Raw genomic sequence first — 26,109 nt, forward strand, 5'->3', positions numbered from 1 at the left:
AAGTAAGTATAAGCAGCAATCAAGTCCATATCCGTACAGAATCAAAACTGTTTAAACAATGCTATAGAGAGATTCGTTTACTCAGCGAAGCCAACACGGTTGACATTGAAGGTAGTGAGAAAGCAGACAAATTGGTCGAAAACAGATCAATGCCTAATCCGAGTTATGTTGTATCAATGACTTACAAGCAACTAGAATGGTTAAATGAGCTAATCCACCAAAGTTTTATTGAAATTACAAACATAAAGTGGTCGGCTTTTAAAGCTTGCAGAGTTTCGAGGAATCTATAGCCGAATATTGTCTAGAGAAGGCTAAACTCTTTGCTAGTCAAATTATATCAATTCTACGTTATTTGAGAGTTTTATGACTTCGTGATAGTCTTTTTTGGGACCCCTGCAGTAGCCATGACTCCTAAAAGACCCCAACACAAAAAAATCCGCTATCTCGGATGGCAACCACGCTATTGTTCTGAAGAGGTGGTCTTCAACGCTGGCAAAACGTCGGTTCTTCTTTATATTTGATACTAATGTGGTTAAAGAAAAGTTTTTCATAAAAGCAACAACTTTGGTGCAACATGTAAACCAATTTTCTTGAAGATGTTTGAGCTTTATTCCAAGCTTAATTCACAAATATTTGTGGTGCGCATTCAATGTTGTTGAATAATTGAGAATTGGAAAGTTTAAAAATTCGTTTAAAATTTTTTTTTTTAACTATATCGAAACAATCAATATCTGATTTTCATAGCAAAACCACCATCAACAAATTTGTTGCAAAAAAATGGTCCACACAACATTTATAAATGTGTTAGCGGCTACAAACTGACAAATTTTAATAGTTTTACTCTAAGAAACCTCTTTCTTTGTGAGATATTTTTCTTTGCGAGATTTCCAAATTCAATTTGTTTGACTTTGTAGTATTAATTAAAACCCATAAGTCGCAAAATAGCTTGAGCTTATTTATTTAAAGCTGCAGAGTTATGGGACTATCTGCCATTATAAAAAATATCGTCCGCATATGGAAGCATCTTAATTAACGTGTCACTACATTTAATTTCACCCGAGACATTTTCGGAAACATCATAAATAAACAAAACAAACATAATCGGACTTAACCCACAACCTTGAGGGATACCACCGTTTGTATTAAAAACGCTTTGATATTTTATTCCAAATAGCAGCAGAAGTTTGTAATAATAAATAGCTTATATACATTAAGAAACTTTCTCGATAAACCTAAGATTATGAAAGCTTATAAATAAAAAAAGCTCTGTTCACAGTGTTAAAATCCGTCCTACAATCGCCAAAAAAGCTTTGAAGCTGCAAATCACGATTTTGGGATTTTTTCTAGAAGACTTTTACAAAAAAGTTTATATTATTTCCAAGAAAGAAGCCATCACTCCTTGCTGCTTTATGATTTTTGATTTGAGCGTTACTAATATACTTCACTTACTGTAATTGGCCAAATCTTGTTCAAAAAGTAAAACTAATGGAATGATAGATGACTTGTAACATAGTTCAGAAGCTGTTCAAAGTAGTCTGTAAGTTTTTCTTAACTTAAATAACTGAAGATCAGAATGTTTCTCCTTTGACCAGAAAGTTTTTTTAGATCTAACGAGTTAAAAAAGTTGCAGCAACGTCACTTATATAATTTTTCTGTTTTTGAAAACAAAGATTTTCATAATGCTTATTTGTTTTAGAAAAATTTGAATTGATCTTTTTGAAAAAATTCCAAAAGAGTAAGATTGTTTACGAAGTTTACTACATTCCCAGTCAAACTATTCACCAACAAACATACGCGTATACCTAGATTGAGGTTTCTTCACAATCGATGCTTCTCTAATACACTGTGTAATAATTTCAACAGTTTGGTCACAATATCGATGTTCTTGAGCGGGATGGCGCATTTATTGGGCTTCAAGTCTTTGACTAAACACATAAGCAGTGATTATCTATCTATTTTATATTGATACAAAGATTGAGTATAACTCGCATCTCTTGGCTGATGCTCCAGTAACTTACTTAAGCCTTTTGGACAGTATTCAAAAACTAGCTTTTAAAATATTGGGTGTTATTGACATCATTGTAACTTCGAAATTTTCTTGCCTATGAGTTTACTTTCGAGCCCGACTTCGGTCGTATTATGAAGTAAAGATATTGGTTAGCCTTACAACACTAATTTGGAATGGCTTATCCCACTCTGTCTTTCCTAGTCTTCTTGAAGTTCACTTACACTAATTGGACCCTCAAGTTAAAGGACTAAAAACAGAGGTAATGGATACTAGAATGATAGAATGCTTGTAATATGGTTCAGAAGGTCTTCAAGCAAGATTTTTTGCAATTTAATGATATACACTGTGTAATAATTTCAACGGTTTGATCACAATTCCGATGTTCTTAAGCAGGATGGCACATTTATTGCCCATCAAGTCTTCGCCTTAGCATATCTGAACGATTAGGTATCCATTTACGTTCCTAGGCAACAAAGATTGAGTATAATTTCCATCTCTGGTGCTATAGTAACTTGCTTTAGTATCTTGGAAAGTATCAAAAGACAAGCTTTTAAAACGATTGGTGACATTAGCGTCATAAATTCAATTACATGACTCGAACATCATCGGAATTTGCTTGCCTCAACCTTTCCTATCGTTATTTTAACAGTCTATAGTCTAGTGAAATGTAGTACCCATGGCATGATGTTACCAAAAATCACCCGAAGAATTTTTCTCTCGAAGCATCCTAAGACGCTCTCATCTTTCTTTGACAGGGTCGAGGCCTCAGCGCCATAAATGAGAACCGGGATGATGAGTGTCTTTTAGATGGTGATTTTACATGCTCGAGAGAGGACTTTACTTCTCAATTGCCTTCTAAGTCCAAAGAAGCAGCGATTTGCAAGAGTTATTCTTCGTTTGATTTCAGCGCTGGTGTCGTTGTGTGCATTAATAGCGGTGCCTAGGTAGACAAAGTCCTTAACTACCTCAAAGTTATAGCTGTCCATAATGACGTTTTGTCCAAGACGTCGTCGTTCAGTGTCCTTTTTTGATGACAGCATATACTTGGTCTTGCCCTCATTGACCACTAAACCCATCTTCTTCACTTTCGTCGCAATGCTCAAAAACGCTCCACTGACATCACGCTTTGATCTTCCAATTATGTCAATATCATCTGCATATCCGAGTAATTAGATGGACCTTTGGAAGATTGTGCCTCTAGTGTTGACGATTGAGTTTTGTACAATTCTTTCCAGAACGATGTTGAAGAAGTCGCATGACAGTGCATCGCCTTGTCTAAAACCTTTTTTGACATCAAATGCATCGGTAAGATCTTTTCCGACCTTGATAGAGCAGCGTGCATTCTCCATCGTCATTCTGCACAAACTTATAAGTTTGACAGGGATGCCAAAACTAGACATTGCTCGGTAGAGCTCTTCCCTATAGATGCTGTCATACGCGGCTTTAAAATCGATAAATAGATGGTGGGTATCGATTTGAAGCTCATGGGTTTTTTCCTAGATCTGCCGTAGTGTGAATATTTGGTCGATAGTGGACTTTCCTGGTCTGAAGCCACACTGATAAGGACCAATCAGGTTGTTGACGAATGGCTTCAGACGTTCACATAATACGGCAGAGAGAATCTTAGACGCAATGTTAAGGAGACTGATGCCTCTGTTGTTGGCGCAGTTTAGAGGGTCTCCTTTCTTATGTATCGGGCACACTATGGTGAGATTCCACTCATCGGGCATGCTTTCTTCCGACCATATTTTGCAGATGAGTTGGTGCATGCTCCCTACCAAGTCATCGCCTGCTGCTTTGAATAGATCGGCAGCGATGCCGTCAGCTCCAGCAGCTTTGTTTGACTTAAGTTTAGATATAGCTATCTTTACTTCGTCAAGGTCGGGTAGGCGGAATTGTTGATCTGCGTCGCCGAGGTTGAGTGGTTCTATCTCCCTTACAGCGGGATTCGGTTGGTCATCGCCGTTATATAATTTGGAAAAGTGATCTTTCCATATTCTCAGCATGGACTGCGGTTCTACTACGATGTTCCCCTGATCGTCTTTACAGGCTTCGGTTCGTCGCTGGTACCGTTGGGAGGTTTTTTTTACCTTTTGGTAAAATTTACGAACGTCATTTCTGTTGTGACATCTCTCTATCTCCTCGATCGCGCGCTTCTCATGCTCTCTTTTTTTCCATCTAAGAAGCCGGTGTTCCTCTCTCCTCTTCTGCTCGTAGAGCTCGCGAGCAGCTCTAGTCCTTTTGTGCAGCGACGGCATTCGTCGTCAAACCAGGGGTTTCGCTGTGGTGGCCGTGTGAAACCTAGCACTTCAGAGGCGGCATAACTGATAGCTGCAAGGCAATGTTGCCACTGGTTTTCAATTCTCGATCGGAAAAGGACATGGCAGTCTCTTGCGATTGTAGCCGTCTAACGTCGAATCTTCTCACAGTACTTCTTTGTTTTGGCTTGGATCGGGATATCCGCTACAACGAGGTAGTGGTCCGAGTCAATGTTGGCCTCTCGGAATGTTCGGATATCCTGGATACTGGAGAAGTGTCGTGCGTCGATCGCAATGTGGTCAATCTGGTTGACGGTTGATTGATCAGGAGATTTCCATGTCCCCTTGTGGATATTAAGATGCGTGAACTGCGTACTAGCTACCAGAACGTCTCGCCCGCAGCGAAATCGACCAGCCTGAATCCGTTGTCGGAGGTAGTGTCGTGCAGGCTGTATCTCCCGATTATGCCACCAAAGATGTCTTCTCTTCCTAGCTTGGCATTAAAATCTCCTAAGACAATTTTAATGTCATAGCCAGGGCACTGCTCATATGTCTTGTCCAAGAGCTCGAAGAACATATCTTTGGTGTCTTCATCTTTCTCCTCTGTTGGGGCATGCGCGCATATTAGGCTTATGTTGGCGAATTTAGCCTTGATGCGGATTGTCGTGATGCGCTCGCTCACACTGTTGAAACTCAAGACTTTTTGCCTGAGCCTAGTTCCAACAACAAATCCACACCCAAATAGACGCTGTCTTTGTTCTCGGTAGCAGTCGCCGTAGTAGATATCGCAGTCTTTTAGTTTGCGTTTACCCGGTCCATCCCATCGCACTACTTGGATGGCTGTAATATCTGCCTTGCAGCAGTTTAGGGCTTCCGCTAATTGTTCGGCTGCACGTGGTCTGTTAAGGGACCTAACATTCCACGTACATATCCGAAGTTCGTTGTCCTTGTTTCGTTTGCGTGGGTTGTCAACAGTGAATCCGTCCGTATCCGAGGCTTGTTGGTGCTTCGAAACTTAAGGTATTTTTACGTGGCCAGGAAGTCACCACGACGGCACAACCCCCAACCTGGAGGCCCAGATCCTTAGTATAACTCCAAGGAAGGGGAGCCGGATAAACCGCTCCTTACAGGCCTGGGCTCCGAATATGTCGAAGAAGCCCTATAAGGTGTTCACTAAGTAGTTCAACCTTACTGGAACTGTAGACGCCACCGTTGATTCTATCTCGAGAATTCGTCCGCTGCCGCCTGGATAAGGAGAGGTGCCTTAGTGGAAACACCTCTCCCCCGCTCTCTCGTTTGCTGCCCCCAACAACTTTCCACTGGGGTTGGAACCCAATCTCCAGTTGAGGTACTAGGCACCCGATGTTCACCGCGGGGAGGTGAGAGTAGGAGTTGATAGACAGAGGTGGGTTTTGAGAAAAACCTGTGGACGCTTGTGTCCTCTTGAATGCACATGTCTACCATTTGAACATCAAATGCTCACACTATTTCTCTTTTATATTAAAGGTTTTCAAAACCCTTTGAGTTTTAGCTAATTATTGAAAAGAAAAACAAATCTTACCAATCTTGTTGCTAAAACAAGATGTTTTAGTTGATCACAACTTCATAAATAGGCGTGCATTTCGACTATGAGCTCATAGGTAGAAATGGCGATCTCAAGGCAACCTAGCCTGAGATACAATTAGCGCTGTAGTGCGCCGCTGAGCTCATACAGATGGTTTTCTGTTACGATTCATCTTCCAAAAATAAGCGTAAAAGATGATGACTTAAAAATTATTGGTACAAGTGTAATGAACATTCATTCACCAAAATTTTTAAAATAGAATAAAAGAACAACACAAACAAATTATATTCAAAAATAAATTTATTATTATTGTACATGATTCGTTTTATAAAAACAATATTATTAAAAAATTGTTCCTCGTGTAACTATTTTTCTTACATCTATTCAATCCAAATAGTATAAGAATATAATATAAAATATAAATTTATATTCATAAAGTTTAACCTTACTAATATTTTGTTTTTTAAATTAAATATAAAAAAATCTTAAATTTTACAAAATAGTAACTCTATTAACAACAAAGAAAAAATAAGTCTTTTTATATTCACATATATTTCTGCCTTCTTTCTCAAAATATCGTTTTAAAAAATACATATAAATGTATTTTTATTTTTTAATGAAAATTAGAATAATTCCAGGTATCGAACTTTCACAATAAATCTAATTGTGTATTAATGTGTTTTTTTTGGAAAGTATTTTTATGAAGTAGTGAAACTATTTTTCTAGATTGAATACAAATGTTGGCATTTTTGAACTATAAACACTTATGAAAGTCAATTCTTGCCTATCACTATACATCTCCACTGTGTATACTAAAACTATGTATTTTATGAAGATCTATGTATATTTTTTCTGTTTCTATAATTTTTGATTTCAAGTCTAATTTTAATTTCATATATGAAAAGTTTAGGTACCGTTTGTGATATTTAATCCACAATATGGTTTTTTGTTTGCTTGTTTTGATTCATGCCGCGCAGTATTACTTAAGCTTAAATCATTTTGATGTTGAATTAGATTTTTGTTTGTTCATTATAAGCAGCATCCCGGCATTCATTCCAACACTTCCCCATTTCACACATTCTGACATCTGAAAAAAATACAAAAACAAATTTAATAAACCAAAAGAAAAAATTGACAAAATTGTAACAAAAATTTTAAAGTTGTCTTAAACTTAAAAAAATAGTTCTTTCATTACCTGGCGTTTTCTGACATCCTGTTGTCGGCTTCCGTAACGGCACCAATATGCGAAATGTTTGTTATTATGCCAAAGACTTTGTTTAGCTTTGCGGGCAAAAGCTACCTAAAAGTAAAAAAAAAATACATAAAATAAATTAGTTAAACATTCAATGTTTAAATTTAATAAATGATAACATTTTTAAATGGTTGGTATTAGCTCTTGACATTAATGATTAAAACGAATTGATAAAACTTAATAACAAAATCACAAAAAGAGGCGGGGTTGCGACCCACATTGAAAACTTCCCATCCGTACCCGTCTGTCGATTTGTCTAAAACCTTAACAAAATAAAAATAACAATACTTATTTAAAGTCAATATATTTCTTTTTGCACTTCCTGTCACTTTTTTTCATTGTTGTTATAAGTTTTTAGTTTAAAGAAAAAAAAAACTTGTTACTTGAATTATTCTAAAAAAAATAACTTAAAATTAGCAACAATATTTCGCATATGATAAAACAAGCTTGATTTCAAAATTTGTTTTTCTTGATGAGGTTTTTATAAATTTAAATAGCATTTTTTGAAACTTTTTATATCTTAAAACATAATAATACTGATTGGAAAACCATTATCCTTGTTTTGTTGGAAAATCTATCAATAGTATAGTAGGATTTTACACGAGTAACAAAAACAATATCCGTAGTATGAATACTATCGATAAAAGTCAAAGTAGAATCTTACTAAGGATGGGTTTTTTACATTTATACGAGTCTCGAATGGATGTTATGTGAATTCGTTTTTAAATGTTGGTACGATTGATATTGCATTTGTATCTCGATGGCTGTGTTCGTTGAGTAGTTTTGCATATGGCATCATGTGTTTTCCATTGGGGAAAAAAATCATTCTGTTACTGTTGATATTACTTTGTTTTGTTTTTGAAAATGGACTAAATAGGCTTATTTTGCAAGATAAAACAATAGAAAAGATAATTATGTTTTGCTATGTTTCCAGATAAACTTTCATTATCTCAATTTAAATTAAATAAATCTTGTTGGTGTTTCCACCGCACAAGAAGATTTAAAAATTATTAAGTTTGATTCGACTCCGAACCCCTCACCGGAATTGAGTCGAATTAAGCTCAACACCACATGTTAATGTAGTAGTCTACGAACAAACCCCTTCCTTGAAGCAATTGTTAAATGAACTTCTTTTATGGAATTTAAATTTTCAAATGTTTTCTTAACATTTCTTCTTGAAAACAGTTCATTTTATTAGTTTCTTTTTGCTGAAGTTGATTTTAGCTTTTGATTATCACAAAACTTTCTTCTATTTGTGTTTTTTTTATTATTGTTCTGACAGATATTCTTTCAGTTGTACCAATTTTTAAATACAAAAATCTTGCTACTGCCGATGCGTTTTCTTGGGAATTTTCTACTATACTATTTATAGAATGCCAAAAATAGGGGTATTATCTTACAGTAATTAATAAATTTAGCACGTAATGAATTAATTTTGAAGTGAAAACCTTCATTTATTCACGAGATATCGATAATCCAACATCAATTTTCATTAATTTTGAATTGTTTTTTGTAGATATAAATTTTTAGGAAAAAAACGACCGTTAGGTTTTTTTAATTCTTTCTGAATGTTGAAAATAATATTTTTTGTAAGACGAAATTAGTTTAAAGTCAAAAATCAATTTTTTTAAAACCAAAAACGTTATTCTCCGTTGGTTAAAATTATTTTGAAAGTAAGATTATTTCTTGTTGGAAAAATACTCGAGATTTCAAATATTTTGTACTTGCTTGAAAAAAAAAAACAGTTGTATGCATTCTTTTTCAAAATAATACTAGTTCGGTAGCGTTCGAGAGGTATTTGAGGTCAACGAAAAAAATAAAACTTTATTTTAAAGCCCTTTCTGTATCTTTGGATGTTAATATCTATATAACAAAGTGTATTTGAAGTCGATATCTCTACATACACTGCCAATCACTAGGATGAGGCCACATATTTTTCAACCGATTTTCGTTCTTTATACCTGCTGGAAATTTCGTACCAATCAAAATTTACTACATTTGAGTAGGTAGATATTTTCTTTAAAAAAAGTAGTAAAATTAATTGGTTAAATAGAAAAAACAGTTGGAATTTCCCTACATTAATTAAAGAGCTACTTAAAAACAGTATGAAAAAGTGCGTCACTTGGATGAGGCCACATGAAAAATCTTATAAAATATCAAAAAAAAATTAAAGAAATGTTTACAGTTTTTGGTTTTCAAACATTTATTTATTAAGTTTTTCTCAATTAATAATGAGTATGCCCCCCATTTTTCGATATGACCTCTATTAGACGTTTTGGAATGGAATCATAAAGTTTTTTTAAATAGTCAAGTGAAATCTCGTCCCAGGCATCACGGATAGCTTCAATTAAGGAGTCCTTGTCTTCAAATTGTCTACCGCCTTCATAAACTTTTCGAGATAGCCATGCCCATACGTTTTCGATTATGTTCAAGTCCGGTGAATAGGGTGGCCATGGCAAAAGATCTACGTTTTTTGATAAAATCCAGCTTTTGACAACCCTGGAAGTGTGGATGGGGGCATTGTCTTGTTGGAAAATCCAAGGCAGAGGTCCAAAAATATTTTTCATCTTCGGAAATGAGCGTTCCAACAAGTATTTGTAGCTGTTTCGATTTTCCCATAGTAGGTGATAGCTCCCCACACCATAACACCTGATGAACGGCTGTGATGTCTTCCCAAAATTAGTTCCTCTTTTCTTAAATCATGGAAATAAGAGTTGTAACCATCGGGGCCGTCAAGGCTAAACTTTTTTTCATCCGAAAAGACAACGCGTTTCCATTGACTGCTCCAAGAGACATGTTCTGTTGCAAAGTTCATTCGCAGCTCCTTGTGTACTTGCTTTAGAACAGGTTTCTTTTTGAGTTTTCTTCTCTGGATAGTACCATCTTTTCTTATTATCCTTCGGACTGTCGAAATACTGGCTGATACTCCGCTTTTGGACCTTATTTTAGTAGCTGATTGAGTAGAATTTGAAGCAATACGTCAAATTAACCGCATTTCTCGGGATGTTGTTGCTTAGGCTGTGCGTCATTTTTGGTTTTTACCATAGTTTTGAGGATCAGCAAGATAGTTGTTTACAACTGTCTTACTTCTGTTCAGCTTCCTCGCTATTTCTCGGCTTGAGAGTCCCATTTCCTTGAAAGCATCGATTTGTCCTCTTTCTGCTACTGTCAACGTCTTTCCGGAACCCATTTGTAGTTGAAATTTAATAAAAATAGTTATTTGTAAAACGTTCTTAAATATTGTAACCCAAATTTTGAAAAAAATTGCTGATCTGAACTTCTACAACGAAATATTCGCAATGGCCTCATCCTAGTGACTCACTTTTTTATATCCTTTTTAGGTAGCTCATTCATTAATGTAGGGAAATTTCAACGGTCTTTTCTAATTAACCCTATAATTGTATCCCTTTGTTTTAAGAAAATATGTACCTACTCTCATGTAGTAAAATTTTCCGGGTTAAACAAATTCCAACAGGTATCGGACCGAAAATCGGTTGAAAAATATGTGGCCTCATCCTAGTGATTGGCAGTGTATATGCCGCACAGACATATCTCTAACACCCATTGCTAAAGATTATACCTTAAATTAGATCTTGAAACACAAAATTTTAAATTCGGAAGTTAACAATGTCTAACTAATATGTTCTCAAATGGTATACTCAGGCGTATACGCACTTTTTTTTTGCGTAACATTAGTTAAATGGTAAAACTATGTGTTTCTGGTAATCTTTGTCAACATACATAAGTAGATAAACAGACGATTAATTTATTTTCATTCCAAAAGTGTTATTAAAAGTATTTTCGAATATATTTACAGTTGCAAATCAATGTATGAATATCATTTGTGTTTGTTGATTCTATAATCTTTAAAGTCCCTTAACGTCACTTTGCATTCCCTCAAGAAATAATTGTTATTAGCGTAAGAGTGCAATAATACTATTAATTCTAATTAGCTAACCACAATCAATACAAAAATGCACTGCACCCTCTTATGGGGGTGGTTACAACAACTTTAAGATGTAAACAAATTAAAATTATCATTAGAAAATTTAAGTTACATACATCTTAATAAAATAAACATCAACTGATTGTTTTTAGAATAAAATTATCAATAAATAATTATCTTATCAATAACTTCGTTGAAAGTAAAATTGTTGTTATCGATTGTCTCAGGGCATTCTGTATAGTCTCACAAATCCATTAAACAGTCATTCTTCCCTTTAAGTTCTATTTTAATATTTTAATTATTTGTCTCTCAGCTCATAAAATCTGTTATTTTTTTCTGTTTTATAAATCACTTGTGCTTTTATAAAATACAAACGAAAAAAAAAATATATTTCTTTCAAGTAAATTAATAACGATTGAACTTAATTTAACCATATGGCATAGAATTTGAAATAAACAATAATCATCTTGTTGGGGAGAGGTCAGTTTTATTTACAATTTTATTCTCAACTCTCAATGCTGTTGTATATTTTATTGTATAGTAGATATTTTTTGTGACGAATCATTTATAATTGAAAATGTACACAATGGTTGTAGCGTAGCTATTTTCAACTTTTCCGGGTGCCCAGTACAAAAATACTAGGTAAAGTTTTATTGGAGGTTTTCAAGATTGAAGGTGTCAAATATTTAAAACTTATGATCAATTGACTTAAGTCAACAGAATGAAAAATCAAAGCTAAACAGAATAAAACAAAAATAGTGATAACTCTAACGATATCAGGAACTACCTGTAAATTGTTACTGAGCCTTGAAATGAGAAAAGAAGCTGCATTTTTGGTTATGCAAGGTTCATGTTTATCGAATACAAAATAAAAGTCTTACAATTATTCGGTCTTCTAATTAAAACTAAAAATTGAAAAAAATATCTCATCGAATGATCATGCTGAAAAAAAATCATTCCACATTCTCGATGTGCGGTTAAAAAAAGAATGTCTACACTTGACAGTGCGTTCGAAATTGAGTTCGAAGTTAAACTGATGAGCATTCCTAGAAGTTCGAGTATTGTATATAAAAAAAAACGGTAGAACAACGAAAGGCACTAAATATTGCAGCTGTGTTCAAGTGATGTAATTGTTTCGGTTATAGTTCTATCGCCGATCATTTTTAAAGCTCTTTAATAGATCATATCCAAAAGGCGTAGACTTGTTTTAGGGGCAACTGCCTAAATATGCAAGTTACCCATTTAAATAATTTTTGTTTAATAAAGGGGTTTTTGCTACCCTTATTATACCAAACTGCAATGTGGAAATTATGAAAGAAGGTGTTATTGCAAATTGGTTTTGATTGCCTGAATATTGCATTAACTGGAAAAGTCAAATTGTGGTTAAGCATTCCACATTCGTGTAGTACGGCTAAAAAAGGTGGTTAATTCTGTTTTAACAACAAAAACCTTAGAATTCTACAATATTTTTCTAGGTCAGAATTTAATGAGCTTGCTGTTAAAAATCTACATCCGAAGAGAAATGTTAAAGCAATTATCAATATTATCGAAGCATCGTTAATGCGGCAGTACTATAAGTAAACATTGGAAATAAAATAAAATTAACGATTTATTTATTATAAACTAGTTGTCACCCACTTGGTAAAATAAGATCAAGATATCACTTTGAAACATTCCAGCGGTAATTGAAGCTTTCAACAATTAAATGAAACAAAGAGTAACCAAAAGTCATGCAGTCTATCGTTAGAGAGATGAAGCAGGGTCTTTCTAGCTACTTTTAGTTTAGCCCTTACGCCTTATTAACTGTTAAAGTGAAACTAAAGTAAATGAGGAATTGCAGCCTTTGGAATTAGAATAATAATTCTGTAGGAATTTTCTGAATCATAATTACAATTCCAACCTTTTTCAACGCTGCCGGTTAAGTTATTTGCACTTTTAATGTTTCGACAAAAATTGTGCAAACGAAGTCTTTTATCGTTAATAACCGACAGGCATCTAAATTTTACATAAGCCTGATTTCAGTTGGAGCTTATATAAGGGCACATCGTGAGTTAAGAAACTCTACTGGGTATGAAGTGCTCTATTCTGAATCTGTGTCCATTGTCAAAAACTTCCTCATACATCCTGCTACTTGAATTTATTTTTTTTTAAACAGCATCGTTTCTTGATCTTGTCAATAATCTTACTAAAATAGACAGATTATAAAACAGTCTAGTGTTAAGAAAGATTTGTTTTCCACATTCTCTTGATACATTTTTAATTTTAAAAGTTCAATAATTTTATATTTGTTAAAAAAACACAATTTTTTTATCGAAATTACGACTGTTTTGTAAATTTAAGCCATTTGAAGACAACATAAACAAATTAAATGACAGACCTAAAATAATGTTAAAAAATTGGCTCTTAAGTAAATATATGTAATATTGAATTTATAATAATATGTATATGTTTAAAACTAAACAATATTTACCTGATTTCGAATGTCTTTTTCGTTGTGTGGTAACTTTTCCTTATCAGAAAAATTATTTATACGTAATTCCCATCCGTTTTTCCAAATATCTTCTAAGTTTAATTTAAACAATCTAAATGTACCATTTTCACGTATTTTCACAGAAAATATCTCTATGGTTTCAGGTTTTGGCTTGTTATCTGAAATTATACAAACAAAAGTTAATTATTTAATAAAACAAAATTAAATTTTATTACTCATAAATTTGATTTACAATCAACCGATAATAAGAAACAAGATTTTGAGAAAGTTGCCAAATCATCTCCGTGCAATCTAATTTTTATAATAATAATTAAATGTCCGGAAATTCACAAATTACTCTATTGATTTAAATTAATGACTAAACCCAATGGATATCATTTAGTTTGATAAGATTAAGAACTCAATTTAATTATACATATTTAAATTAATTTATTTTGTTTTTAATTTAATTAACTGTGCCATTTCTAATAAATCAAATCCTACGACAACGGCGACGTGTGATCTTGCACGTTCCCTACAAAATACATACATATGCAATAGATACGAGTATACAAATATTATACTGCACTATAAAATTTACTTTTGCAAAAAAAACTCAAGATATAATCAATTTCATAATAATTTGTTTAACAAAGTTATGAATTGTTGAATTATAGAATTGATATGAGATTTTATGATTTGCAATCGTTATACCTATCTATTGTATTAATCTTATCACGCGATGATGTTATGACTTAAAAAACCCGCTCTGTTTTTTTTGCTTTTGTATATTTTAAAATTTGTTGTTTTGTTTTATCAGAATTTCATCAATGAATTTTAAAATCTCTTTGTTTTGGTGGTTTGCAGCTGGTTCCCAAAAAAAAAGAGTTATTAAATGTTCTTGTTTTTTATTCCCAAAAAAAAGAGTTATTAAATGTTCTTGTTTTTGATTGCCAAAATTAAACTCCTTCTAGAAGGCTTAACTTGTTCCAAAAATTCCACAATGAATAATATAATACAAAAAGGAGTCTTATTTAATACGATGATGAAGAAGTCCAGTTTTGAAACACGTTGACTAGATTAGTGAGTCATTGTACCTATAATTTGTATCGCCTCCTTAGTTTCTCCTCGTCTGTATCTTTTCCATTTCAACTATCAAATAAGCAATTCTGTTTAAAAGGAATAGTACTGACTAAGACTATTTTCATTCTAAACGTTTACATTTCTCCAAAAAGCTTAGAGTCTATTTGTAGCTAGCCCTTTGACATTGATATTTTAATTTGAAGTGATTTTAATTTCTCACTGGCATTGGATTTTTATTATTGACTAGAACACAATTGAAGATTTATCCGGTCTTGAAGCATCTCCCTCGTCTTCACAATCAGAACTATATTTTCTCGATAAAATCCTTTTCAATGACTTACAGCAATTAAGATGAATCAAATCTTAACTTAAAAATAGATCGTATGAGATAAAAATTTGAAGTTGTCATTCAGAACATTTTGTTGCTCAATATGGTGTTCCCCAGGGGAGCCACATTGGCCCTTTTCTGTTTATCCATGCCAGATTTTTGTATTAGTATGTTTCGCAGCAAAAACTCTGTCGCGTCTTCTTTTTTAAAGATTTATAGATGTTCAATTTTTGTTCCAACTTAGAATAAACACATCACAATAATTTCATTTTCAATAAAGAAAGTTCTATGCTTGGTTTTATAAAACCTTGAATAACCGAGGCGGAGCTCATGACCTGCGTACATTTGTTTATGTATACTTTGACTGTCATAGAACTAACTATGGGAAGAATACAGTTTTTAGTCGATGAACATTTTATATAACCACGATCGATTTAAATCTAATTAATTAAAACCATTGTTTAAAACAAGTGTTCCACAATCGTTCTCAAATAGTTCAAGTTAAATGTTAAATCTTTGGCGCAGGTAAAAGTTAAAAAAAAGGCAAAACAATAGTTTCCTTAAAGTCAAATCTATTCACTTATCATATCTTATTCACACGATTTTTTCTCGGGAATCATTCGATAACACAAAAACCTAACTTTATACAAATTCTATGTTATTCCCTTTGAATAATCACCATTCATTGGAAAAAATGATGTGCACGAAGGTTCTGAAAAAATTTGCATAGTAATTATTTTGTAACTTGTAAATTTTATTTGCAAATTATGCCCATTTCATACAAAGTTATAATTCTATACAAATACGCCGGGTTTTTGTGGCCCTGTGTACACAAAAACGTTATTATCATAAAATTTTCAATTACTTACTAAAAAATTCAAAACTTAAATAAAAAGGTTTACACAAATTTTTGGAACACAACTCACAATGAGTCAAAGAAAAAAGAAGAAAAGTTTAAAGAATTTAAATAATTTGTGTGTTGGTATTTAAAAGTTTAATAACAAATAGAGAAAGTTTTAAGCCAATGTAATTATTTGTGATTTTGGCAGATGTGAAATGATGAAACTTGAAAAGATGATAGATCAATTTATCGATTTTGTGTTCGATTTTCTATAATTTACTTCAAGCATAAAATTGATGAACCCCTTTGCAATAATATTCTTCATATTTTAAAATCTATACATACAAATCTATGAACCAAGATAGATTCCATGTGGAAGAGCCATTATTGAGCTCACAACTAATTTTAATTTTTAAAGCCACTCCGTTACAAATTTATATGCCAATTTTAATTTATCAATTTTTCTCATGCGTGACTTCGACTGCATCACACGCAACGTGATTATCAATTAGTTTGTAGTTTTTTTTTTAAATATATTTTTTGTGTCTTCCATAAAAAAAAGAAAAGAAATAAAGAGAAGGTATATTATAATATATGCAAATTACTCGTAAACGCTTTCGACATTTGTTCAGATTCATTGCATTCAAAATGTTTTATAAACGACGACTCACGGTGTACATTCCTATGGAATTTAAAAAATTAATGAAATGGAAAAACCTTAAATAGACAAAAGCTACAGTTTCAGCATTAAATAGCAACATTATATCGGTTAATTTGTTGCACATAGATAAGATATTTATTTTTAAAATTCATTATAAGGGCCAATTTATTCACACAGAAATATGTTTGCTTATTTTATTTATAATTAGTTAAATCAAAAAATAAACAGAAATCGATTAAGGCTTTTCTTAAAATGTCATCGCTTTAAGTTGTTTTTAGCTTGCCATAGAAACGGGTCTGATTTGTATGATATTTCTCGTTGTTTTAAGGTCCCTAGAATCTTAAACAGAGACTATAAAAGATATGTCCGCCAAATTACGAACGCATAAAATTAGTAACCTATCCAAACGCACATCAGCCAAATTCATTTTCAACCCCAAAAAGAAGTAAAAATACCAACTGTGACTGTGACGTGTCTTTTGTTATGTTGGCATAAGATTACTTCTTTAAAAATAACCTCATTAGGAGTTTTAACATGGCCTACGTGACCAATTCAACGTATATAGAAAGCAACTTCAATCTGAATGAACTTCACACACATTTTTTGTGTGTGGTCTCGTTTGTGTCGTGACTTATTTTACTTTTGTGTGAACACATTCATAAAGCTTTACAAAAGTTTGTAGAACAAAATCTCAAGGTTGAAAAAAGGTGCATTTGTTCAAATTCTGATAAAATACTTTATATGTAGGTTTGGAACTCATTGATAAAAGGTTTAACTTTGAAAATGTTTTGTATCTTTATTATTTATAATGTATATAATGCAAACGCATTGTACAGTGACTGCAAAATTATTCATACAAATCACACACACTTTCATTTAAAACATCACATTCTGTTTTTTTCTGCATGTAGTATTTTTTGCACAGTTTTTTTTACTTCGACAGCTTCTAGGATAAAAAAGATTCAATATTCATTAAATACAAATGTGTTAGAAATATGACGAACCTCATGACCTTAAACTTAAATTTACAAATAATTTAAATTTGTTCCATTCGTTACAAAATGAATTTTACTAAAATTAAAATCTGAATAAAAAAGTATTAAATTAAACTTTAAATTAAAATAATTATATCAGTTAAAAAATGTGCTCTATTGTGAACTAAAATTTATTGGTATGATTTTCAAACTTCCTGCCCGACCATATTTTATTTAAAATTTTAAAATTAAGAAGAAAAATGGAAATAAAATGAAATAAAATAAAAACCATTCCACACGTTAGTTCCGCACTTTCAAGACGCATTTTTTTAATCTGTATTTTGTCGCTAAAGTTTAACTTCTTTTTTTTTTAATTTTCGGACTTAACTTTAACAGCTCAAATAATTCGAACATTTCTTAATTTTGAGTTCAACTGTATTTTTGTTTTCACGTACAGCTAATAAAATCATAAAAAAAAATTTAATATATTACAGTATAATATGAAATTAATGAATGCAATCTTTAAGTTGAATTCAATAAATAATTTATAAAGATTGTATTTTTTTACAATGAAATAAAAAAATTAAAAATGAAATTCATTTAATTATGAACAAGTACATATTTCCAAATAAAAATCTAATAAAATCTATCAACAAATGAAATTAACTGACATTTTAGTTTTTGTTGTCGATATTTATGTTGTTTTTTTAAAGTTTAAGTATTTCTCTTTTGTTGATCATTCAAAATCTTGATAAGTTTTTAAATATCACACATTTAATTTTAAAGTACATATGAACCAATAATTAAGAATGTTTTTATTATTTTGGCCATAACTGTACATGACTGTATGAATTTAAAAAAAAAAAACATATTATATCTGTGTCAAAAATCTCAACATGCATTAATTTTTATTTCAAAATGAAACAAAATATTTATACTTCCATTTCATACAAATAAACACTTCCTCGAATTATATTATTGTTCTTTTTTTTTTAATTTTTATTATCGCTTATAGTACCTACCTTACCTACCATCAGTACATTGTATTGACCGCTTAAGATTTTTGTTAAACTTTATTTTTTTATACATAATGTATGTACATATATTAATTCGAGATCTACGTTGGGGGAAAAAAAAGTACCACACTCGAAAACGATGTTGTTCCAAAAATAGAAAGCAAAACAACCTCCCGCTGATATCAACAGAGCGTCCCTCGTTAAAGTCATGTACCCCAAGAATACTTTGGCGTTCCGTCATCTCCCAAGTCAGACATTCATGTAGACGGAATCGTATAATTTAAATTTATGCATATGCCAACACATAGATTTGCAAAAGTTTGCTTTTCTGTTTTTTTAATTTTTGTTTTTATTGTAATAATTATTGTTATGGGCATATATTGGATTCCTTGTGAATAAAAGAAACAAACGAACTAATGAAAGACTAATTAAAATTTCAATAGCTTTCCTTAAGTGATCTGATTTCCGTAGATCCTATATTACCCGCGTTTAATAATAACAATAACAATATCCGCAGTATGAATACTATCGATAAAACTTAAAGTAGAATCTTACTACGGATGAGTTTTTGACATTTGTACGAGTCTCGAATGGATTTTATTTGATTTCGTTTTCAAATGTTGGTACGATTGATATTGCATTGGTATCTTGATGGCTGTGTTCGTTGAGTAGTTGCGCATTTGGAATCATGTGTTTTCCATTGGGGAAGAAAATGAATCTGTTACTGTTGATATTATTTTTTTGTTATTGAAAATGAACTAACTGGGCTTTTTTGCAAGAGAAAACAATAAAAAAGATAATTAAGTTTTGCTATGTTTAAACCAAAGGCTTATCTCAGTATAGATTAAATAAATCTTTTTGTTGTTTCCAGCACAGAAGAAGATTTAAACATGATTAAGAGTTTTACAGCACTTTCTAAAATTCAAAAGGTGTTTTGATCTTTCTTATAAGAATATGCTACCTACTCCATGATCAATTTTTGTTTCTTATTTGATTAAAACAAATCTATATTTTTTGTACGCAAACATGCAAATAAACAGACCGTAATGAATTATCGGTAAAACCAACTCCTCCACCGAGGTTTTCCTTCAGAAATTTTGACTTCACTCCGATCACCGAGCGGAATCGAGTCGAATCAAGCTCATTTCAACTTGATTCAGATATGTAAATAATTGAGGCTTCAAGCTCGCTTCAACACCAAATGATAATGTAGTTGTCTACGAACAAACCCCCTTCCTAAAGTTTTTATTTTATGCCAAAGCTGCAATTGTTAAATGAACTATTTTTTGTACAATCTCAATTTCCAGATGTTTTCTTACCATTTCTTCTTGTAGTTTGTCCATTTTATTAGTTTAAGTTAATTTTTTTTCTAAAGTTATTTTTAACTTTTGATTTTCACAAAACTTTCTTCTATTTGTGTTTTTTTATTATTATACTGACAGATCTTTTACCAGTTGTACCAATTTTTAAATACAAAAATCTGGTTACTACCATTGGGTTTTCTTGGGAATTTTCTACTATACTATTTATAGAATGCCAAAAAACACGTTGTAATACCCGTTGGTATATTCAAGACTTTTTTATATAATAGTATATAATTTCCAACAAGTGTGTGCGACGTATACAGTTCACTTAATAATTTGTTTTTATATTTTGTAGCTGACTTTATGTTTATGAGAATTTCTATATTTATGTATGGTGTTTAAAGAGCTTTTACAAAATAGAATATTGTTTAACGGTCTTAATCGTCAAGACTCGAAGAGTATTTAAATAAATAAATATATAAACCTATACTTATGATTAAAATGCAAAATTTCAAAACTAACTTATATTTAAATAAGTCCAAATAAAACCTTAATATACATTTTAATCTGGTATTAACATAATAGTTGCTAAGGTCAACATCTATACGATTTTGTAAATAATATTAAAAGGTATGTGTATGTTTCTATTTTTGGTTATAAATTTTAATTTATATTTTTGATTATTTCTGTTACTGATTGTATCAAGCTCTTTTGAAGGTTTGTACAAGGCCATAAAAAAGAACGATAAGCTTACATTTTAATAATAACGAAACTAATCAATCACCTAGCCTAAATCTGCATTTAAGCACATTTAATTAGAATGGGCAACTTTTTAAATGTTTACTTTCAAAATCTTATTTTTGAAATTATTTTTCTTTTAAATTGTTCTGTATATCGAAAATTAATTAGAATTTTAAAAACCTAAAGTTGCTACCCAAGGTTTTCAAATATTTACTTAAAACGTATCAATAAAACGAAAACAAAAGATTCTAATTAGCTTCTAAAGACCTTCAAATAATTGTCTAGGTCTTATCTATGGTTGAACAGCTGTCAAATATTTAGTCAGAAATCAAAGAGGAATGATATATCAAAAAAAAATACAAAATGGACAAAAAAGAAACGAGTTACTTATTTATTTTGCATTCTGTTGCTACACGTAAGAACTAAACACAAATAAAAAAGCTTTCAATTTATTTTTGTTCATTAAATGTATTTATATTTTTGTGATCTTCTCATTTTTTTAAAAATTGAAATTAAAATAATTGCACATAATAATATCTTATTTCATTGTTTTTTAGTTAATCCAATGCAAGGAAGAACTCAGAAACATTTATTTTATTAATCTAATTTTATAAATAATATTTTTATGACTCTGAAAGCTGAAAATTAATGTTTATTAATTTCCTAATTTATTTTAATATTCTTAGCTGTAAGAAGTCTAATTTCGGCTATAATAAACCTAAGGTCGTATTTGTTTATAAATGTTGTTATATTTTAAAAAAGGAATTGGACCGCAAGATTATTTTCAATTAAGATTTTGTTTCTTTTTTTTTGTTACGTTTTACTTAAACCATGTTTCAGGAAGAAGAAGGCCCTTAAATTCAACCATAAATAAAACTTTTTGATGTGTGACAAATATAAATCTTTAAACAATTGGAATAAAGGCTTTACAGAAAAAATCTGACAGTTCAAACATATTAAGCGTCAAAACCTGCACAGAACTTTTTTTTAAGAATTCACCAACTTGTAAAACGAGTGCACACTTAAAATCTAGGTCAAATGTAACATCAAATAGTATATTATTGTTTTAGTGTTTTGTTTAACTTATCAGGTAGCAATTGTTTTAAGTACAAGAAAATCACTTAAAATGATAACGTTCAAATGAAATGCTCTCCATTTGAGATGTCATTACAATTTTAATCATTTCTTTATTGCTACCAAATTGTTTGCTATATTTTATTGCGAAAAAAAAGGTAAAATTCCTAAGTCTTCAATTTAATCTCATGCATAATTTAAAAAGCACTTATTTAAGTTGTTTGTTCTGTTTTTTTTGTATCAATATTAACACAAAAATATAAACAAACGTTTAAATTTGTTTAATCGAGATAAAACAATATATTATACCTATTTTCCAACTTGATGAAATAATTATATAAAAACACCTAAGCTTGACACTTTCGAAAATATAATCAACAACAAAAAAAACCCAAATTATACACTTCAGATACTATCCTAAAAGCCATAATTAAATAGTTAACAATTTAATTGGATTATGGAATCAAGAAGGCGCCTTCTATTTCCGATAATAACCCCGTACATGCCTAAATTATGCATGGACCCTACCTACCAACATAGATATATCTGAAACTAACTTGAAATTGCTTAAGTTTGCATCTCATAAATTAGAAGAATAACCAGTTTATCTTTTTAAGAGGCACCACACATCTGGTTAATGTAAGTTTTCTTCTTTTTTTATTAAATTTTTGTAGGGTGATTTGAATGAAATTAAATTTTAACAAAATGAAATTATTGCAAAATTTGTCTAAAATTGTTAAGAATTAAAATCCAAAAACATCAAAAGTTCAGAGGATTTTTTACAAAAACATGTCAATTGAAACTTAAAGAAAAAAAAAACAGAAGCTTCTGTTCGTAAACATTAAATAGAAATTCTCAAGCTTATCAAATTATAAACTCTTGAGTTTAAGCGCTTCAGTTAACCAATGCCACAAAACGCTCTGTATCAAAAGATTCAAGAGATTCATTAGTGAATTAATTTTAAATATTTGCTGAAGTTTTAAAAATAATCGTTTTTAACATTTGTTTTTATATCTTTTGGTATAATTCGAAAACTTGATATAACAGAATTGTTTAGATAACTTTCAAACCGTTTTGTATCTTTCTGTTGAAAACCGTGTTAGCATAAATGCTTTAGCTTTGAATTCTTAAAACTTATGAAGATTATTCGAATATTATATGAAATAATATAAATATTGAAAAAAGGATTATAGATTTCGATAACTATAAGGTATTTTATTGAAAAAAAGCTACTCCATCAATTAAGATAGTCTCAAAAAGCCTTATGGAGATGTTTTTTTCAAGTGTTCAAAAGTAATATTTCAAAAACCTGACGTGATACATTAATTTTGAAGTCGTATTTAAACTATCCATTAGAAAAGTGCCATCCTATGAAAGTAAGAAAACCTTTTCGACCCGGGTTATTATTCCAAATTTTGTTAAACTATCTTTAGTCATTTCACAATTAACCAAATTTCTTTTTTTATTAATTTAACATATCTTAATCACCCTGTAAATCAAAGTTCCGGTAGAAAAAAAATGAATATATTACTTTTGGTTGATTGTAGTCTTGTTTCTCTTGTATCTATAGCTTCCTTTACTCACCTTTGGTAGTTTTACATATCACCACGCCGAACCAGGATTGATCGTTTTCATCGTGATTTTGCGACCTCACCTCAACCAAGAATCCACATTCAACAACAGCACAAAATATTCTTCGTTCATCCACTCGAAACCATTTGGATTCTCGAAGCTTCTGCACTGCCACCGAACTACCAAATGTGAAGTTTTTTTGTGAATTATTGTTATTATTATTATTATTATGATTGTTGCTGTTATTATTACTACTATTGGTATTATTGTTGTTGCTACTTTGTATGGGCCACCATTTAAATGAATTTACAAAACTGTTCGACCGGTTCATCGTCATTTGGACTGGACGATTATATTTAAAGTCCGTTTATGGTATTAAAACACTCGGTGTTGAAAATCCAACAAAAAAAAAAGATGTAAACTACTTTTCCTTGAAGCTTCAACTTTTCGTTGTTCTGTATCTGTATCTTTTTAATGTTGTTGTTTTTTTTTTACCAAATTCTTTCTCTTTCCTCACAAAAATGAGAATTCGGTTATTGTAAAATAACTTTCACAAAAGACCACTTGGTTGTACAAAAATAAATGAATGCGGTATAATTAAGGGAACTATTATCAAAATTATGAGCCTTTGTTTATTTGTACGAACAACAAAAAAAGTTTATTCTTTTTTGTTTTTATTTTCTCTTCCACTAGTACCTATCTTTTTTTTTATTCCTGTATTTATCTAAATTGTGCTGAATAGCAACAGATAAATACTTTGAATCTTTCTTATACGTGTTTCTTGTTTGTTTAAATTATTTTGCACAATAACAATATTTTTTTTAAGCATATGTTAATTAAATGCACTTTGAATATTTTATTTTATTATTTTCTTAATAAATTCTTTAGCGCACTGCTTTTCTTTTCAAGACAAGAGCTAAAACACTTCTGAACTATAGGAGTCTCAAAAGACAAATACCAACCAGCAGCAGCGGTTGGCGATGAATATTTTTATTTAAAGCCGGTTGTTGTATGTTTTCGATTGATACAACCACGACGCGACGACGACTACGACGATGTTGATGACAACGCAATGGCGGGAATGAGATAGAGTCAGAGTGCTGAACGAGGCGAGGGTACTGAATAAAAGTGCGCTGCCAAGTAGTACTGAGCCGCAAAGGCGTTTTTATAGTCTGGCAGATGGTGTTGGAATAAAATTTAAGTCAGTTAAATTATTTTTTTTTTTTTTATAAAAAAGGCATCACAAATTATTTCCTTTTGATTTTTTTACAGTTAGGTAGGGGTCTCAATAGAACAGGCTTTAAATATTAAGGTGAGGAAACACCTTTAAGTCATAGAAACAAATATTTTCTAAAAAAAAGTTTTTCTTTGAATTAATAGAACGGCCCGGGCACAGTGGTGCGAGAGCGGAAAGAAATCTTTTTAAAAAGTCATATGTATGCTTTTAAACTTTATGTTTAAGTACTCTTAAATAACCCGAGCGTATATGATTTCAAAGTGTTATTAACATTAAAAAGTTGCAAAATAATTTTACTCAAAGCGCGAACCATATTTTCAACGAATTTTGAGACGTTTTTTCCGAAGTTAATTTAAATAAAGCAAACGAGAGAGGGGGGAGAGGTGTTTCCACTAAGGAACCTCTCCTTATCCAGGCGGCAGCGGACGAATTCTCGAGATGGAATCAACGGTGGCTTCTACAGTTCCAGTAAGGTTGAACTACTTAGTAAACACCTTATGGGGCTTCTCGACATATTCGGAGCCCAGGCCTGTAAGGAGCGGTTTATCCGGCTCCCCTTCCAGAGTTATACTAAGGATCTGGCCCTCCAGGTTGGGGGTTGTGCCGTCGGGGTGACTTCCTAGCCACGTAAACAATACCTTTAGTTGCGAAGCACCAACAAGCCTCGGATACGGACGGATTTACTCTTGACAACCCACGCAAACGAAATAAGGACAACGAACTTCGGATATGTACGTGGAATGTTAGGTCCCTTAATAGACTACGTGCAGCCGAACAATTAGCGGAAGCTCTAAACTGCTACAAGGCAGATATTACCGCCATCCAAGAATTGCGATGGGATGGACAGGGCAAACGCAAACTAAAAGACTGCGATATATACTACGGCGACTGCTACCGAGAACAAAGACAGCGTCTATTTGGGTGTGGACTTGTTGTTGAAACTAGACTCAGGCAAAAAGTCTTGAGTTTCAACAGTGTGAACGAGCGCATCACGACAATCCGCATCAAGGCTAAAGTCGCCAACATAAGCGTAATATGCGCGCAAGCCCCAACAGAGGAGAAAGATGAAGACACCAAAGACATATTCTTTGAGCTCTTGGACAAGACATATGAGCAGTGCCCTGGCTATGACATTAAAATTGTCTTAGGAGATATAAATGCCAAGTTAGGAAGAGAAGACATCTTTGGTGGCATAATCGGGAGATACAGCCTGCACGAAACCACCTCCGACAACGGATTCAGGCTGGTCGATTTCGCTAAGGGTCGAGACGTTCTGGTAGCTAGTACGCAGTTCACGCATCTTAATATCCACGAGGGACATGGAAACCTCCTGATCAATCAACCGTCAACCAGATTGACCACATTGCGATCGACGCACGACACTTCTCCCGTATCCAGGATATCCGAACATTCCGAGAGGCCATTGACTCGGACCACTACCTCGTTGTAGCCAAGGTACGGCTACGGATATCCCGATCCAAGCCAAAACAAGAAAGTACTGTGAGAAGATTCGACGTTAGACGGCTGCCATGTCCTTTTCCGATCGAGTCTCTAATAACCTCTTAAGGAGTCCTATGCTTCCTAGATGAAGCATTGAAAAGCAGTGGAAACATTGCTTTGAAGCCATCAGAGATGCCGCCTCTGAAGTGCTAGGTTTCATACGGCCACTACAGGGAAACCCCTGGTTTAACGACGAATGCCGGCAAGCGCACGCAACGAAACAAGAGGCATAAAAACGGCGCTGCACAAAAGGACTAGAGCTGCTCGCGAGCTCTACGAG

General features: G+C 32.2%; 2 protein-coding genes across 2 annotated transcripts in view; one reads left to right on the plus strand and one right to left on the minus strand.

Annotated features, from left to right (window-relative positions):
• Positions 1–26,109, plus strand: part of LOC129943994 (pre-mRNA-splicing factor ATP-dependent RNA helicase PRP16) — a 95,376-nt gene that overhangs the window by 14,316 nt on the left and 54,951 nt on the right. The gene's annotated exons all lie outside the window — the stretch shown is intronic.
• LOC129943995 (signal transducer and activator of transcription B) lies at positions 6,184–24,111 on the minus strand. Its single transcript, XM_056053103.1, has 4 exons — positions 23,105–24,111; positions 13,499–13,677; positions 7,026–7,130; positions 6,184–6,917 (listed from the first exon to the last, which is right to left on the minus strand). The coding sequence occupies exons 1-4, from the start codon at positions 23,427–23,429 to the stop codon at positions 6,825–6,827; spliced, it is 702 nt and encodes a 233-aa protein (XP_055909078.1). The 5' UTR covers positions 23,430–24,111; the 3' UTR covers positions 6,184–6,824.

The sequence above is a fragment of the Eupeodes corollae genome, chromosome 2, assembly GCF_945859685.1.
Source record: "Eupeodes corollae chromosome 2, idEupCoro1.1, whole genome shotgun sequence".
In the NCBI taxonomy this organism is placed as follows: Eukaryota; Metazoa; Arthropoda; class Insecta; order Diptera; family Syrphidae; genus Eupeodes; species Eupeodes corollae.

Bases quoted from the DNA above. Each gene is read 5' to 3' on its own strand.
- LOC129943995 (XM_056053103.1), bottom strand. From the start codon at position 23,429: ATGACGATGAACCGGTCGAACAGTTTTGTAAATTCATTTAAATGGTGG. The intron at 13,678-23,104 runs GTGAGTAAAGGA...GTATAATTTCAG, and splicing joins GATATGTAAAACTACCAAAG to ATAACAAGCCAAAACCTGAA. The intron at 6,918-7,025 runs GTAATGAAAGAA...TATTTTTTTCAG, and splicing joins AGGATGTCAGAAAACGCCAG to ATGTCAGAATGTGTGAAATG.